At 39.0% G+C, this 19,310-nt stretch overlaps 2 protein-coding genes across 2 annotated transcripts; both read right to left on the bottom strand.

The window, feature by feature from the left end:
* Nucleotides 8,873–9,403, bottom strand: LOC107640883 (uncharacterized protein At4g04775-like). Its single transcript, XM_016344386.1, has 2 exons — nucleotides 9,221–9,403; nucleotides 8,873–9,142 (listed from the first exon to the last, which is right to left on the bottom strand). Exons 1-2 carry the CDS (start codon nucleotides 9,401–9,403, stop codon nucleotides 8,873–8,875), a joined length of 453 nt encoding a protein of 150 aa, XP_016199872.1.
* Nucleotides 14,640–15,416, bottom strand: LOC107640882. Its single transcript, XM_016344385.1, has one exon. It carries the CDS (start codon nucleotides 15,414–15,416, stop codon nucleotides 14,640–14,642), a length of 777 nt encoding a protein of 258 aa, XP_016199871.1.

Raw genomic sequence — 19,310 nt, 5'->3', positions numbered from 1 at the left:
AATCACAGATAATAATAGATAAATCATCACAAAATTTATATATTATTATTAATTAAAATGATAAAATATAATGTGTATATATAAATATTTATTAGTTATTAAAATTTAATCTGACATATTAAAAATAATAGATTTAATATTGTATGTATTGCCAGATTAATAAAAATAGTTAATTTATTATCTATTTTTTTTTGTTACAAAAAAATATTTTTAATTATTTAATAAGATGACCTTTAAATAGTCTTTTAAAGTAATGAGAACTGTAACGACCCAATTTTCAATATGTCTAGATCATACCGAAAACTGAGCGCTACCAATTTGTCTTCCTAATTATTATCTATTATTTATCATATGAGCCTGATTCGTTGTTAAACGCGTAGTTAATTTGTGAGGTGTATTTTTTTTTTAAAACGTTTGGATTAATAGACGGAATCACTCAAAATCAATTCACAAGTAATAACAGATAAAACAGTTATAAACAACCACACATAATAGCTCTGGGTTGCATCAAGCAACTAATATATATATATAAATATAGCTCTGGGTTGCATCAAGCAACTAATATATATATAAATATAGCTCTTTATTATATTACTCTTCTCTTTATATCTCTTTACTCTGTTCTGGTTTCTCTTTTCTCTGTATCTCTTTACTCTGTTTTAATTACTCTGTTCTCTGTATCCTTCGTCAAACAGAGACTATTTACGAAAATCAGAATCAAAATTGCCAACCGATACGGTTCAAAAACTAGGTTCTTCGCGATTGCATTATCGAGCTTGCCTCAAAGGAGGTTCTAGCTTAAGGATGACGTAATGATAATGAGGATTGAGATTCTTGATGATATAACAGAGGTGTTCCCTTTACTGATTTTCTGGAGAAACCCGTACTTTCAGAAAAGATCTCATGTACTCGAAAATCAGGGTTGTTACATTCTACCCTCCTAAAAGAAAATTTTGCCCTCAAAATTTCAGTTACCTAGGAATAAATGCGGGTAATCATCTTTCATCTTATCTTCCAGTTCCCAAGTGTGCTCTTCCTCTCCTCTTGGTTCCCATGCTACTTTTACTAAGCGAATAACTTTGCCTCTTAGCTGCTTATCACTTCTTTCTACTATCTGAACCGGTGATGCTTGATATGTCAAATCATTTCGTAACTGTACTGTATCTGGTTGTAAAACGTGACTCTCATCGGGAACATATTTTTTTTAAGTTGCGAGACATGAAAAACATCATGAAGGTTTGATAAATAAGGAGGAAGGACTATTTGATAAACTACTAGACCGACTCTTTTAAGTATTTGGAAAGGTTCTATGTATCGTGGGTTAAGCTTTTTAGTCTTAAGGACTTTACCTATTCCAGTAATCGAAGTTACTTCTAGAAAGACATGATCTCCCTCACTAAACTCTAAGGGTCTATGTCTATTATCGGCATAGCTCTTTTGACGGCTCTGTCCTGTCTGGATCTTCCGACGAATCTCCTTTATCTTCTCAGTAGTTTCTTACACTAAGTTTGGACCTAAGACACTAGCTTCTCCATCGTCATTCCAACACAATGGTGTCCGACATCTTCTTTTGTAGAGAGCTTCATATGGTGCCATCCCGATACTTTATTGGCAACTGTTGTTGTAGACAAATTCGACCAACAGCAAATACTTATCCCAGCTGCTTTGGTTGTCTATCATACATGATCGTAACATGTCTTCTAATGTCTGGATTGTCTGCTCTGATTGTCCGTCTGTCTGAGGATGGTATGCTGTACTCATGTGCAATTTTGGTCCCAACACTTTCTGGAAAGCTCTCCAGAATCTGGATGTAAACATCGGATCTCGATCTGAAACAATTAACAAAGGTATCCCGTGCAATCGTATGATTTCTTGAATATATATCCGTGCCAACCTTTCTAAAGTATAGTCAACTCGAATCAGAAGGAAGTGCGCTCCCTTCGGACAATCCTTGGCAATATGTCCAAGTTCTCCACAAGCATAGCAGTTAGGTAATCCAAACTGGCAAGACCTGTTACTATGATATCTCTTTAGCATCACGCACTGCTCTTGGGAAATATTTCTTGTAGAATTCATCTTTAAAAATATCCCAAGGAATGTCACCTTCATTACGTTGTAGCAGTCGCTGTATCCCTTGCCACCAGTACTCAGCTTCTCCCTCGAGCATATAAGTAGCAAACTCCACGTGTTGTCCTTCCGAAACATGTTGCGCTCTCAGTGATCGTTCAATACCTCGAAACCAATTATCAGTGTCAGTCGCAACGAGTGTACCCTTGAACTTAGGCGGATTAACCTTCAGAAATGTCGCAAGGGTCATAGGTCTTTCAGGATGCCCTAAGTTGTTCTCATCATTCCCATTATATTCTCTGTATTCATTCTCGTTCCCATTTCTCACCCCGAGACGTTTAACAGCCCTAGCCGCTGCTACAGCAGCTTCACGCACTACTTCAACCACGTTGTTCATGGTAGCCATAAACGTTTCCTGTTCCCTCTCGTAGTTAACATTAGGAATTTCTTCCCGTACGCCTCGTCTCCATGAACCCATTGTAGTCTTGTTCACACCAAACAATCATTGTTACTTCCTTGCCCTTTTATGAATCAAAAAGGTGTTCTTCATTGTTCTTCACCACACTCAAAGTGTTCTTCATGTTCTTCATAAATTCTTCAGATTCTTTCTCTGTTTTTACCCGTTTTTCAGTCTTTTCAGCAACCGATTTTTGCCAAAATTCAAAATAAATTCCCAGCCACTAAAATCCCATCTTTTCTACATGATTTTAACACAAATTGAACCCTAATTTATGGCCTAGGGTTTCGTTTTCCAGCAGCCACAAGAACACACATTCATAGCTTGAATTTTATCAAATTTCATCAAAATTTCACCAAATTTTCACCAAGAATAAATCATATATGCAACCAATTTTTAGGACAGCTAAATCATACAACATTCACACATCTCAAACACAAATAATCAAGATTAATTTCGTGACACCCTACCTTGATTTGCTGCTCCAAATCCGGTTAAACTTTCAGGTGGTCCTGAAGCACTTTTTCCTCCTAAATCACATCAAGAACAACTTTAAATCCAAAAACTCTCAACTGACCAAATCTCACTCAGTATGTTAGGAAGAGATATCTCACCTTAGACTTGCTGGAAATTCATGTTTCTTGGCCCTCAAGTCAAGTTAAGCATGATTCCTAAGGAAGAACAACAAGAAAACACATGTTTTGCATGGTTTTCCTTGAAAACTGAATTGAAATGGGAGGGAGACAGCCATCTCACCTTATTTCCAGCCTTGATATGTTATATGGTTATGTAGAGGAAGAAGAGAGGATCATTTTGGTGAAATCGGAATTTTGATTTGAGTTTTAGTTCAGAAGAAATCAAGCTTTGAAGATTAAGTGTTCATGAAAGTTTCTCTCTTTTCTCTCTTGTTATTTTCGGCCAAAATGATGAAATGAGACAGCCTTGGAGGTCTTGGGGGTGTAAGGTGAGTTGTGATTGGTTGGCTTGAAGGTGAATTAAAATATAATATTATACTATTATCTCTCTCCTCTCATGAATCGAGTCCGGTTCGTCAAACAGAGACTATTTACGAAAATCAGAATCAAAACTGCCAACCGATACGGTTCAAAAACTAGGTTCTTCGCGATTGCATTATCGAGCTTGCCTCAGAGGAGGTTCTAGCTTAAGGATGACGTAATGATAATGAGGATTGAGATGCTTGATGATATAACAGAGGTGTTCCCTTTACTGATTTTCTGGAGAAACCCGTACTTTCAGAAAAGATCTCATGTACTCGAAAATCAAGGTTGTTACAAGAACACTAGTTAAATAAAAATTAAAGCATTTCAGATTTTCAGTAAGCTAGCATAGTAATACCTCATACTTTTACGAAATCTATTTGTCCAGTCCTTCAAGAGATAATTAACTTCATTTAAAAGCTTTCATTTTTGTTGGACCCACATGATAACACTTGTCTATATTCTAGTGGATATTTGAGCATTTCGACAAATTCGGAACCGCAATCCTTAGGCACGGAAGAACTCACCATATTTAAATATAGGTGAATTCTATCCAACCCTCTCTAAAATAACATGTAAGTTGCCTTTCATCATATGTCACATTGTAATTGATCATTATCTTAAAAGTAAAAGACATATCGGTCGCTGACCTTTTTAAAATTGGACATTTTCGTCCCTTAAAATTTGAAAATACTTTTAACCCCCTCACCTTGTAAAATCTTGGACAATTGAACCCCTCCGTTGATCTGGGTTGGAAAACGTCACCGGAGAAGGCTGATGTGGCTGGGGGGAGTGTGAGCTGTCCGTTTAGGTTGCTGAGCTGGATGGGAAACTTAAATTTCAAGGACAGAATGATCCCTCACACACAAAATGATGTTGTCCCCTTCCCTGAGCCCTATTTCACATATTGTTATTCCCATAACACCCAGAAGCCACGCCTATAATTACTGAAAACTCTACCAGAAGACAAACAGTTTCTTTCTCCCTCCAAAAAAAGAACGTCTTCAACTCGTTGAGAAGGTATTGTGTGCTCAGTGGACGTTGCGGGTGGCGAAGGGTTTGACAGGATTCATCCACCAAGAAGCTGCCGTCTGCTACAGAGGTAAGAGTATTAGTGGAATATATTGTTCGTTCTTGTTTCAGAATTTGGTAGAATATAATGCATGGGGTTGGGGTTAGTCATGATCGCATGCTCTGTTTCGGAGAAAAGACTGAAAAAAATTCTATAGGGATTTAACTGATTTCAAAATCTCAGGCACTTGAAATAGGGTTTAATGTGTGATTGCTATATCTGTGCATAATGCAGATGGTTGATATATATGTTGTACCTGTTTTTTACCATGGAGGTCATTTTGGTAGAGGACCCAGTGGCACTCTTGAGTATGTTGGTGGGAAGGTTGAAAAATTTCTAGAGATGGATTTGGACTTTGTGAATTTTGGGAATTTGGTTACACTATTCAAGGGTCTGGGGTATGCAACATACAGGGCCGTGTATTGGTATGACCCAACCAGCAATGATCTTGAGACTGGACTGCACATTCTGAGAGGAGATGCAGGAATCAATGAAATGCGAGAGAACAAGCTGAGGAATTCAACTAGCAACGAGTTCTACATTTATTTCGATCACCCTATTGATGAGCCACAGATTGTGGAAGAAGATGCTGCTCTAGAACAGGGGCCAGAAGAATTTGATGATGCAGTTGATGTGGACAGTATCATGCGGGAGCTTCAGTCATCACCATCGACAGCAGGGGATGGGAATGGTAGTGGGGAGGATGAGTTGTATAAACCTCCTCCGAATGGCACTGGAACTAGTTCTGATGATGACTCTTCTAGCTATGATGAGGAGAATGATGTTATGAAGAAAAGAAGAACTCTGAAAGGAAAGGAGAAAGTGCTGCCAAAAAGAATGGTTACTGTCAAAGAAGGGCCAGGAGCAAAGTCAAGTGGGAACAAAAGAGGTGCTAGGAGAAAGACTGCATGTGTGCCTGATGGCAAAGGTACCAGGCCAGCTGCCAAGCCCAAAGGAACTGGGCCTAGTGCAAAGCCCAAAAGAACCAGGCCTACAGCCAAGCCCAAAGGAAGTGTGCCTAATGTCAAGCCCCAAAGAACTGGTGCTGCTATGCATGCTGAAGAAGATGTCCCATCTGTGCAGCCGAATGACAGGCCTCCAATAGGGCTCTATGTGAATGAGGAGGATTCAGATGATGATGACCCAGTTTATGAGTATGCATCTGAGGACCTTCACACACCAGTGTCCTCAGAGGATGATGGAGACAAGCATGAATTTCCAGTGTTTAATGAAGAGTATAGGTTTGGAGAGGGGAGATTTGAGGTGGGTACCAAGTTTACAACCATAGATGGCGTCAAAGAGGTTGTCAAAGATATGTTCATATCTGAGGGAGAGAACTGTTGTGGATAAAAAATGATAAGGAAAGGGTGAGAGTTGGCTGCAGAGGTGAAAGCTGTCCACGGCTGGCACATCTATCTTACAACAAGACACTGTTATGCTTCCAGATTAAGACTTATAAGTCTGAGCATACATGCGTAAGAGATCTGGGTAGCAATGTTGCTGATCAACACTGGATCAGTAAGAAAGTGGAAAAGAGAATGGGAAGTCAACCTCATACGACAACTAATGAGGCAATTGATTTTTTCAGAGAGGAGTTTAACTTAGTTATGCATCCGAAGATGGTATATAGGGCAGTAAAGGAAGCCAAGGAAAGGCTAGTGGGAAACGAAAAAGAACAGTATGGAAACTCAGGGACTATGGGATGGAGATTCTCAAGAGCAATCCTGGGTCGACAGCAAGAATTGATGTGAAGCCTATCCCTTAGTCCCTCCCTGTCTTTGACAAGATATATATCTGCTTCGAGGGCTGTAAGCAAGGATTCAAGAGTGGATGTAGGCCTTTCATCCATCTAGATGGAGCCTTCCTTAAGACATACCATGGAGGTCAGTTACTGTCAGCAGTGGCCCAGGATGCCAACAACTAGTTCTATGTTGTGGCTTTTGCTGTTGCAAGATCTGAGACCAAGGAGTCATGGAAATAGTTCCTGACACTACTCCAGGAAAATCTGGGTGATGCCTCCCAATTCGGTTGGAACTTTATGTTCGACCAGCAAAAGGTAAGACTCTTACTTTCCTTTATGTGTTTATTGAATTGGTGTTCATTGAATTAGCCTATAATTTGCTTATTTGTTGGTGTTTATTGAGTTAGCCCACAATCTGCTTAGTTGTTGGTGTTTATTGAGTTATCTTATAATCTGTTTATTTGTTGGTGGTAATTGAGTTAGCTTATAATGTGTTTAGTTGTAGGGTTTATTAAAAATAGATAGCCCGCAACTGATTATTTGCTGGTGTTTATTACTTTCCAAAAATATATTTGACTAGGGCCTGCTACCAGCATTAAAAGAGGTAATGCCAAGGGCACATCATAGAAACTGTGTCATGCATATATGGAAAAACTTTATTAATCGGTTCAAAGACATGCATATTAGAGACATTGTGTGGGAGTGTGCTAGGTGTACAACTGAACCAGAATTCAAGGAGAAAATGGATAGGCTGAAGGGGGTTAACAATGCGGCATGGGAATATTTGATAAAATTTGAACCTACCACTTGGGTTAAAGCCTATTTTAGTCATGGACCCAAGGTGGATAACCTGACTAATAATATGTGTGAAGTGTTCAATGCAAAGGTAGTAAAATACAGAGTTAAACCTGTTTTGACAATGTGTGAGGAGATTAGATGCTACTTAATGAGGAGGATGACCAAGCACATTAGAATGTTAGAACACCATAGTGGTAAACTAGCACCAGTTTAGGGGAAAAGGTTGCAGATGAAGATAAAACCAAGCAGTAGGTGGATGGCTGAGTGGGTGGGAGACAATGAAAGAAAAAGGTTTGAGGTCACTAGAAAGAAGACGAAAGTGGATGTGGATCTAATCAAACACACCTGTTCATGCAACACATGGCAATTGACTGGTAAAGGGTTTAACCCCAAAGCTTATCTAAAATTATGCTGGTTTACATGTAAGTTTTACTGATTATGCAGGCATGCCGTGCATACATGCTATTGCTGCTATCAGAAAGAGGCATGACCAGGTTGAGGATTATGTGCATCCATGGTTGTGTATGGAGTCCATTCACAAGACATATGCACATTGCATCAAGCCCGTTCCTAGTGAAGAATTCTAGACTGCGACTGAGCAGCTGAGGCCTATCCCGCCACCTATCAAATGGCCTATTGGGAGGCCAAAGGTGCACAACCGCAACAAGGACCCTGCTGAGGCTCATATTCAAGGAGACAAGCTGAAAAGAAGCTTCCAGGTTACATGTAGCAAGTGCAACGAGAAAGGGCATAACTATAAAACTTGTAAAGGAGCTCCAAGCAACCCCAACTGGAAACCAAAGAAGAAAAAATCCAAGAAGACAGTTGACAACTCACAAGCTCTGGTGCTGCTTCCCCTTTCACAATCAGCCCCTCAACTGGAGGTAAGCCAGCACCAAAAATACTTTAGGACCATTTTATACTACTTATTATTAGTCACTAAATAAACATTGGTTAGGTTAAGCACTAATTACCCCATTTGGTTACATTTCTGTCTTGTTGTTACATAGGATTAAAATCAATCACAGGGTGAAAAATTGAGTGAACCTAGTGCTGGGGAGGCATCTGGGTCTGCACCAGTTCCTGCTCCATTTATGGCCCAACCTTCTGCTCTAGCACAGACTCCATTCAGACCTCCATCCTAGCTGCCAAGAATGGACCAACCAGACTCCAATGCTGCTGCACCTACTTTCAGACCCAAGCAACCAATTGTTCGACCCCCAACAAGTGCAAATCCACCACCAAATCCACCACCAAATCCAACACCACAGACACAACAAACTCAAAGCAGAAACACCAGCAGGGGACCCTCGAAGGAGACCTTGAAAGCAGCTACCAGTGCCACAAAGAGAATTCTGAAGCCTCAGAAGAAGTGAACAAAGCAGCATCAACTCTGTGTGTGTGTTTTTTTTTTTTTTGGGATAGTTATTAGTATGACATTAGACAATACTTTTTAGCAGAGTAATCTTGACAAACTTGTTTACATGCCAACCAGACATTTTCATATTTTGGAGTTAACTCATGTTGTTTAGCTATGTTTTGGATTAAATCAGATATATTGTCATTCTAACGTTTTGGTTAAAATTTATCCAGAATTACTATGTTGCATAATGCTTGGAATAATGTTTAGATGTTCTAAATACAAAACAAAAATGGAATCAATCCACTAATATACCTTTCATTCAAAAGCTAGCAATGACAAGTTTCATTACAACCAATTCCATGTACATCAATCATTTTTACCCCTTCAACATACATACAGCAATAACAACAACTACTACACCAATCACAGTTATATGCCACAAACTCAATTTTTTTCCTTCAATAGACAACAACTTTCTCTCCAACTCTTCTATTTTTTCCTCAATATCCTGATTTCGAAGCACCTGTTCTACAACGGCTACTCCCTCAGCTTCATCCACCGCACCCAAGGCTTCAGGCTCCACGGCCCTAATTTTTTTGAAATGTTCATCCAGCCAGACAAAGTACCGGCAGTACGGTTCTTTTGCCTGGAACAAAATTTCAGTGAATCACCCATTAACACTCAGCACACAATAACTCAACTATTGTAAAAATCGCTCACTTACCTTGAATAATGGACACCCAAAAAACACTCTATTAGGGTTACTAGTCGTTCTTGACTTGTACATGATGGCATAGACACCACAGTAGCACTTGGGCGCAATCGCATCTCGCTCACATCGTCCAGGCACAGCGCATGAAGATCCCCCTCCAGGTCTTGTGCATGAAGAGCTCCCTTCACTCATCATGGACGATCGCAGCATCAAGACCCATGTCTTCCTCCAAGGTTTTCGATCAAATAGGGCTCAGGGAAGGGGACGACGTCGTTTTGTGTGTGAAGGATCGATCTGTCCTTGAAATTTAAGTTTCCCATCCAGCTCAGCAACCTAAACGGACAGCTCACACTCCCCCTAGCCACATCAGCCTTCTCCGGTGACGTTTTCCAACCTAGATCAACAGAGGGGTTCAATTGTCCAAGATTTTACAAGGTTAGGGGGTTAAGAGTATTTTCAAATCTTAAGGGACGAAAATGTCCAATTTTAAAAAGGTCAGGGACCGATATGTCTTTTACTCTTATCTTAATTATAGTTAGGTTATTTTGTAATTTATTACTTGAAATGGTAATGATATAATTTTTTAAAATATCAACACCCCACTCCTGTTAATGGAAGTTTCGGTCCTTCCAAGTATCGCCGTCGCCGTAGTGACAAGAAGCATGATGTCGTCGTCATCTACGGTCCTCTCAGTCAATTTCTCTTTCTTCATCCTTTAACGACGTCGTTGAATTACCGTCGTCAGTAACTTTGCCGTCCTATTCAATGTAGCCAGCGTCGACATCATCGCTATCTCCTATCCTCTCACTTGATCCCTCTTTCTGCCGTGGATCACTCTTTACTAACAACAGTAATATTTAATTTAGTTATTAAATTTTTTTATTAAAATAAAACTTTATAATATATTTATTTTTTAAATAATATATGTATGATAAAAAAATATGTTTATTTGTTTGGAGTACAAATTTTATTATTATATTTGTATGTTCATAATTTTAATTATATTTTTAAATACTTTGAATAGATTTATTTTATTATATTATATTTTATATATAAATATATGTTCCATTACGTAATTAAATAAAGATATGTTTTTAATGAAAAAATTTAATAACTAAATTAACCATTAACTATGTTGGTAAGCAGTAATCCACGGCAAAAAGACGCGCCGAAAGCACAACGAAGTTACGGTGGACAGAATTCAACAACGTAACTAAGAGATGATACACTGAAGAAAGAGAGATTTTGTGGGAGGAAAGTAGATGGCGACAACGTGGGAGTGGGAGTTTGATATTTTAAAAATTGTATCATTTTCAGTCTCAAATAATAAATTATAAAATAATCTAACTATGATTAAGATAAGGACAATATAACCTATAATAAAAAATAACTTACATGTTATTTTAGAGAAAGTTAGATAACATTCACCCGTATAAAATAATCAAATGGACAATTAAAATAAGTTAACGAAATATTCCGTGACTGGAATTTACATTAGCTAGGAATATACTCTAATTAATTCAGTTATTATTTTTTTGTTATTATTTTTATTATTTTCTTCTCTTTTTTTTTATTTGATTTTTTTTTATTCGTTTTTTTTTCTTCTTCTCCATCATCATCATCATTATTATTATTATTATCATCATCATCATCGTTATTATTGTATCATTATCATTGTCATCATTATCGTCATCGTCATCTTTTTATTATTTTTATCATTATTATTGTTATTATTAAATTTTTGTCATATTAATGAGGTTGTCTGATCCAAAATTAATTTAGATGTGTTTTGTTCATGATTTAGTCTTGTTTGTGTGCTTATTCTTTAACTGAATTTGCGTGTTGCAATCATTAAGTAATTTTGGTGTAGAAACTAAAATTTATGTGTATTTGTTAAGAAGTTTCGGTGTATTTTTATTCTAATAAATTTTGCATAACTCAAAACTCAACACAATGGAGAAGTCCAACCATTCCTTCTTCAAGGTGAAAGAGAATATTATCTACAACCCGGTTAAAAAGCACATAATTTATCTGATTATTCCTGCACATTAACTTGCTAATGAGATGTCGCAGTACTAAAGTGTTAATCATTCCATAACTACTTACATTAGGTCATGATAAATTACTCTAGGTCTTGCAACTGTTTCTTCTTCTTTTTCATCATCATCATCATTTTCTTTTTTTCTTATTCATCTTTTCCTTCTTGTTTTACCTTCTTAAGTTTCTTCTTGTTTTACTCTCTTAACAAGAGTAAAAACAATGAACCTATATTCATTCAACTAAAAGAAAGAAAAAACTAAAGAAAAAAAGAAGAAAAAATTGCAGCATTAAAAAAGACATTTTTGTGCTTTTATAGCAAAATTTTGGTGTAAAAACTAAAAAATTTATGTCTATTTGTTAAAAAATTTCGGTATATTTTTATTCTGATAAGTTCTACATAATTTAGAACTCTTCCTCTTCCTTTTTTTGAACGAAAGCTCAACACAACAGGTGGAGCAAAGGGATAATCAGCATAGAAAGAGTAAGGTAAAAACTAAAATAAATAGACCGAACAAATGAAGTTGTAGATCTCCCTTTGTCATCTCCGGCATTGCCATCAACAACAGAAAGGGTCAACCCCTAACCACTCCTTGTAGCTCAACGCACACATGTTGATAATCTCCTCAACCCCTTTTCCTTTGTTCTGAAAAATTCTGCGGTTCCGTTCCAACCATAAGTTCCAGATGATCGCGCATAAACACACCATCCATCTCTTGCATTCCTGTTTTGTTCTTGAGCTCTCAGTCCAACTCAGGAAGTGGTCTTTTACTGTACCTGGGCACACCCAATGCATTCCAACATATGATAACCAAGCACACCATACCTGCCAAGCAAAGCTACAGCCAAGAAATAGGTGATGGATATATTCTACATTACTGTTACATAAAACACACAAAGTATCTTGTTGGGGGATGATCCCAAGTCGACTCAGCCTCTCCTTCGTATTCACCCTGCCAACCAGGACAAACCAGACGAACAATTCTACTCTGGGTGGGACAAGGCCTTTCCAAATGGTCCTAGTAAAGCTGTAACTATGTATATCCTCTGGAGCCATTTCCACCTGCAACACCTGCACAAATGAGTTAGTAGAAAAAATCCCTTGTTTATCATACTTCCATACAACTCTATCCTCTCTCCCAAGATCAAGTTTGACCAGTCTCAGAGTGAGGTGAAGCTGGTTAACAAGATCCAATTCCCATTGGAATAACTCTCTCCTCCACTGAAAATTCTATCTCCACTTTAACCCATCCTAAAACCCAAAATCCCCTATCATTGATCCTGTTTGGTTTGAAACTGAGAACAGCCTTGGAAAGCGGTCTTTCAGAGAACCTCCATCAATCCAGACATCCTCCCAAAATCGAGTTCGTCTCCCATCACCCACCTCCATAGACAACCCAGTAAGCATCTTTTGTCGGATTTCTTGACTCTTGAACTGTAACTGACAGATATCCTTCCACCGGCCACCTCGGGTAGGTAGTTCCTGGGAGAATAGGGGTTCATTTGGACTGAGGTTGTTACAGGAACATACCACCTTCTTCCACAGGGGGCACTCCTCTTTAGAGAACCTCCACCACCGTTTAAACAAAAGAGCTGAATTTCTTATCATAGCATCCCCAACCCCCAACCCACCTACCTTCTTAGGGGCCTGAACCACTTCCCACTTAACCAAAGCCATACCACCCTTTCCATCCTCTTTATTCCATAGAAATCTTCTCTGCAATGAAATCAGTTTTTCTGCAACAGCCTTTGGCATCTTGTAGAGGCTCAGATAATAAACCAGTAGACTATTTAATACAAATTTGATAAGTACTAGCTTACCAGCCTTATTGAGGATCTTGGCCTTCCAGAGACTAAGCTTCTCCTCCACTTTGTCTATTACTGGCTTCCACGTCTTCACCAGCCTTGGGTTTGCTCCTAGCATGATACCGAGATATTTAACAGGTAGATTGGCTTGCTTACAGCCCAATACTCCGCACATACGTTGTATCCACTGTTCATCACAGTTAACAGGAATCAAACTGGATTTATCAAAGTTAATGCTTAAACCTGACATCAACTGGAAGCATCTAAGCAACCTCTTGTAGTTCTTAATTGTGTCTTCCTCTGGAGGGCAGAACAAAATAGTATCATCTGCGAACTGTAGATGCGACAGCTCAACCTGATCTCCCCCAACCATCAACGGTGATATGCGACCGTTTCTCACAGTTTCTCCAATCATCCTATGTAGGACATCGACAACAAGTACAAAGAGAAATGGGGACAGAGGATCCCCTTGTCTCAGGCCCCTTTCCATCTTGAACGGCTTGGATGGTGAACCATTTATCAGCATTGACATAGAGCATGTGCTAATACACTCCATCACCCAACTCCTCCATCTTCGACCAAACCCCATCTTCTGCAATACAAGGTCTACAAAACTCCACTTGACTCTGTCATATGCTTTCTGGAAGTCCAACTTTATTATGATCGCTTTCCTCTTCCGTTGTTTGATCCACTGAACCGTTTCACATGCAATTAGAGCCCCGTCATGAATCTTCCGACCCTTTACAAAAGCACTCTGTGTCTCGCCTACTAGTCCTGGCATAACCCCTCTCATTCTCCTAACCAGCATCTTCGAAATTACCTTATATACACACCCCACCATGCTAATCGGACGCAAATCTTTGATTTCCTTAGCACCAGGAAACTTGGGGGCCAGCGCCACCCATGTGACATTAGCATCAGGCGGTAACCTTGAGGATTGGAAAAAACCCAACACCGCTGCCGTGAAGTCCGATCCTATATCATTCCAACACTTCTTTATGAAGTTCATGTTGTACCCATCACATCCTGGGGCCTTGGATGATTCACAATCCCACACCGCCGCTTTGATCTCCTCAGGTGACGGTAGTACCTCTAGTGCAAGAGAATCCTCCTCGCTGATCCTTTCCACCAGACCATCTCTGAATCCCACCTCCGGGGACCTCTCTTGATGATATAATTCTTTGTAGAACTCCCTAATGGCAATTTTAATCCTAGCTTGATTCCTTATCAATCTTCCATTAATAGCTAGTGTATCAATTCTGTTATTTTGCCGTCTCGCCGAAGCTAAGTTATGAAAGTATCTCGTATTTTTATCCATGTCCCTTGCAAGCCTCGACCTTGACATTTGCTTCCAATGTAATTCTTTCCTCACATACCATTTCTCACAGCACTTAACCAACGCCTTCCTTCTTGCTTCCACTGTCTCATCATAGTTTCCATTGCTAACCATGTCATCAATCTTCTGAATCTCTTCCTCAAATTTCAAAATTTTCCTGTCCATATCACCAAAGTTGTCTCTGTGCCATCTCCCCAAAGGAATCGTCAACGCCTTCAGTTTATCGGTGAATTGTATCTCTCCCAGCCCTCTCTATTCCTCCTTAACCATCCTTAGAAACCCTTCATGAGTAAACCACGAATCCAGACTTCGGAACGGCCTCGGTCCAACTCTTAGTCTCTTCTCTTCCACTAAGATGGGACAGTGGTCTGACAACCCCCGTAACCCACCTCTCAAACGAGTCTCCGGAAATGCCTCCATCCATTCCAAACTAACCAGAGCTCTGTCAATGCGGCTACATGACTGTCCTCTGAACCATGTAAACTTACGATCTGAAATTGGCAAGTCCACCAGACCCATGTCATGTACCCAATCGTTATAGTCTTGTGCCGATGGAGGTAAGCTTTCTAGACCTCGCCTTTCTTCCACTTGTCCAATCTCATTAAAATCCCCCATAAAACAACAAGCGCCTGGACATAAACCAGCCATGTAACTCAGCTCCTCCCACACAAAACATTTCTCATCTCTCGTGTGAGCCCCATAAACCAAGAAGAATGCACAGTTAACAGACTTCTCTGCCAGTACCCCTTCAACACAGAACCATCGCTCACCTTTATAGCAATTTTGAATTTTAAAGAAAGCATCATCCCATATCAATAACAGGCCACCGGAGGCACCATCAGACTCTACATATTCCCATCCCGCGCTTCCACTCCCCCATATTTTTGATACATCAAATCTTGTCACTAACTGTCTTTTAGTCTCTACCAAGCCTAACATATCCAACCTATGTTTCCTCTTGAGTTCTTTTACCATTCTCAGCTTCCCGTCACCCCTTAACCCCCTAATATTCCATGAATTGATAATCATTTTGAATTATAATTACACACCTTTTTGATATTTTTTGGCCTGCTTCGTCTTGCTTTAGCCTTCTGTTTTGCCACTTTTTTATTCCGAGCAATCTCTTCATTATGTTCTTGGAGGATAGCCATAATGACTTCTTCTTCATCAAGCAACATTGCTCCAGACTCTTTTGCTAGCTCTCATGTCTTGCGGTTTTCCAGCATTTTCATCCAAGCTTTCATACTCATGACTGCTGTTCTCATCTTCGTTGAGGTGTCTTTGTCCCTCTTTATGATCACCTCTATCACCATACCCTTCTCCACATTCTGAACGGCCATATTCTTGTCACTAGCCAAATCAGTTCTCAATCCTGGCTTCTCTAAACTTGCATTGCCATTGATAATAGTTGCGTGATTGGCCTCATTACTATGCCGGTTCCCTTCCTCAACCGGTTGAACCTCCTCATGACTCATCACAGACCTCTCCTTCCTGACAACATTTTTCCCAATCCATAATCCCCTGTCCTTACCTCTTTGTCGCCTTCTGCAGCCTCCCGGTCTCCATCGATACCGTCCCTTATCGGCGCACAGCTAACAGTCATCCGGGCATCATCTCTGTCAGTTACTCTCCGTCTCGATGATTTCCGGCCGATGGACGCAGAACTCCATCCTTCTTCCTCGCTCTCAGATCCGGCACCCTCAACCAGCTCACCCTCTTCCAACCTTTCCGCAGTGCAGCGTTCATCACCTCCTGCATCGTGCACAACGCATTCTCCGCCACCTTCCCGCTTACCGAACTTGCCGCTCGACGCCTCTAGCACGCGAGGTTCCCCTAGCGGCGCAGTTGGGACAGCAGGAACCGATCTAATCTTTTGGGGCTGTCTGGCCCGACCCGCGAAGGCATGGTGGGTTCCTTGGATCAGACCAACCCGGCCCACAGGACTGTCCTCCAGTCCAGCGAAGCAAGTGCCGCTTCTACCCACCCCAGCTGTTAAAGAATTTGGGCCTCCTTGGCCCAACATGGCTTTTTTATTTTTGGTTGAATTGGTGGCCCTTCCTTCTCTCACACATGTTCCATTGGGCTTCCCTCTTTCTAGCCCATTTTGGTTGCAGGTGTAATTCCACGGAATTGTTAGCTCCGAATCAGTTTGATTACTCTCTCCCAATCCCATGAAATCTGCTAAGCCATCAATAGGACAATAAATTTGCTGATTCTTACCCGAATTCATTTGATTGAGCTTTAAGTGGTCATAACTCCATTCATTCAAAATTGACTCCGAAATTACTACTCTATCCTCATCTTCTTCTTCCCGTCGTACCCTTCCCGCAACCACTAACGCTGCCTGATCTCCATAGTCTAACAACTTTGTGAGGTCTGGCGACATTGCAGCATCAGCATCAAGATTTCTATCTCTAACGTTATTTTGGAGAACGCAGGGTACACCTTTATCCGCTCTTCTTTCCAACTGACATTGTGAACTGTAAACTTCTTGTCCCACCTCTTTTACCAAGACGTCAAAGCCACTGGTATCTAGAGTGATATGAACCCATTCATTGATCACATCCATAACACAAGTATCGATTAGTACACGACCGACGCTAAACGAGGCGCATGCTTCCGTCCCTTTATCACACCCAACCACCTCTCCCCATTGACCTCCGATTTTCTTGAAGGTATCCATTGACCAAATATGTAGCGGGACCCCATAACACTCTAACCAGACTCTTCGAGAATCACTTTTCTCCGATTTGTCCCACCTCCATACGTTATGAAATATTCGTAACAGGCTATTCATTTTGAATGTGTACGTCTCTTCCGCATTCAACAAGCTATCGAACGTCAGCAAGGCTTTGTAAGCTCCCAATTCTCGTACCTGAACAACTTGTGGGAAGTTCTTAGTAACCAGATCCTGTAGCAGTCCATAGTCAATGGCCGTCGTTGTTCCACCTATCAGGCTTTTCTGCAACCAATGCAAGTTCTCTTTCGCCATAGCCACTTCCAGCTTCTTTGTCCAACCGTTCCCACGTGGGTCTGGTATCTTATCTTTTCTCACATCCTTAGAACTACTAGCTGGGAGAGCTGGAGCATCCTCCCGTTCCTTTTCCGGCTGGCGGTCATTTTCTCACCGAACAATCCCTCATTCCTGCATCTTCTGTTTGCCAACTACAGGCGCCAGTCTCCTGTATTTTGCTTCCCCAACAAACACAATCTTGCCTCTCAGTCTCATACGATTCATCTCTGTTATGGCCTTTAAAGCCCCTCCCTTCGTGGTGTATCGTATGAACGCGAATATGTATAAACTACCATTTTTTTGCTTCCGAGCAAGATATATGTCGTTTATGCGTCCAGTCCAACTGAATAGTTCGAACAGTTCTCTCTTTGAGATGTCCTCTGGAAGGTTATCCAGGAAAATCGAAAAGGACTCCGTCTCCAACCGCCGATACTCTTCTCGATTCCAAACTCTAGGATCTTTGATCGGATTCCTAAACCTACCCCCCACTGTGTTTCCCACCCACACTCTCTCTCTCTCTCTCATTCTCTCACTTTTGTATTAAAGCCACGTTATACATATCCATACATGAATCCAAGCCATTAACTCTTCCTCTTCCTCTTCCTTATTTTCTGCTGCTTCTTCTTCTTTTTTTCCATTATCATCTTTTTTTTCTTATTTATTTTTTTCTTCTTGTTTTACTTTTTTAAGTTTTTCTTGTTTTACTCTCTTAACAAGAATAAAAACAAAAAAAAATCAAACAAAGAAGAAGAAAAAAGACATAATGTTGCAAAATTATTAGGAAGAAAATAAACGTACGTTCATTCAACAAAAAGAAAGAAAGAAATAAGGAAAAGAAGAAGAAAAATACGACATTAAAGAAGACATTTTGTACTTTTGTAGCAAAATTTCGATTTAAAAACTAAGAAATTTATGTGTATTTGTTAATAAATTTTAGTATATTTTTATTCTGATAAGTTCTGCACCATTCAAAAATCTTCCTCTTCCTCCTCTTTTTATTATTCATCTTTTCTTTCGTATTTTACATTTTTAAGTTTCTTCTTATTTTACTCTCTTAACAAGAATAAAAACAAAAAAATCAAACAAAAAAAATGAAAAACACATAATGTTACAAAATTACTAAGAAGAAAATGAACATACATTCATTCAACTAAAAAAAAAGAAAGAAATAAGAAAAATGCAACATTAAAAATGACATTTTTGTGTTTTTCTAACAAAATTTCGGTGTAACAAATGAGAAATTTATGTGTATTTGTTAAAAAATTTTGGTCTATTTTTATTCTGATAAATTCTGCATAATTCAAAACTTTTCCACTTTTTTCTCCTCATATTTTGCTGCTTCTTCTTCATCTTATTATTATTATTATTATTATTATTATTATTATTATTATTATTATTATTATTATTATTATTATTATTATTATTTCATTTTCTTATAATTCTTCTTATTTCACTTTCTTAAGAGGAATAAAATAAAAAAAGACAAAAAAGAAATGCTGCAAAATTACTAGAAAGAAAAAGAAAAAAAATGCAACAATAACAACAATAATAAAAGAACGACGATGGAGAGAAAATACGCGAAGAAGAAGAAGGAATACGAAGACCTAAAATGGTATGTTTGCGTTGGTGATACGTGCGTGTGTACACGCTGGGTGTAATGAAAATAATTTTTATTAGGTCTGGACTAACTTGATTAAATTTGGTTGACAAAAAAACTTAAATGTAACAAAATTATTTGAAATTTTGGATTAGTAATTATGGATAAGTTAAGACTTTTGTTAGTAGAAATTCTTTAATAAATATATTAAAATTTAAATTTTATAAATTTTTAAATTTCTTTTCAACTGATATTTTAATATTTATTTTTAAAATATATATTAACTAAATTCTATTTTTTTTTAAGCAAATCA

This window comes from Arachis ipaensis, chromosome B05 (assembly GCF_000816755.2).
Source record: "Arachis ipaensis cultivar K30076 chromosome B05, Araip1.1, whole genome shotgun sequence".
NCBI classification, from domain to species: domain Eukaryota; kingdom Viridiplantae; phylum Streptophyta; class Magnoliopsida; order Fabales; family Fabaceae; genus Arachis; species Arachis ipaensis.
Note: the sequence above shows the minus strand (reverse complement) of the source record. Positions and strands in the feature narration are given on the sequence as shown.

Coding starts and splice junctions, on each gene's coding strand:
- LOC107640883 (XM_016344386.1), bottom strand. CDS start 9,403: ATGATGAGTGAAGGGAGCTCTTCATGCACAAGACCTGGAGGGGGATCT. Junction 9,143..9,220: donor TTGGGTGTCCATTATTCAAG/GTAAGTGAGCGA, acceptor ATTTTGTTCCAG/GCAAAAGAACCGTACTGCCG.
- LOC107640882 (XM_016344385.1), bottom strand. CDS start 15,416: ATGATTATCAATTCATGGAATATTAGGGGGTTAAGGGGTGACGGGAAG.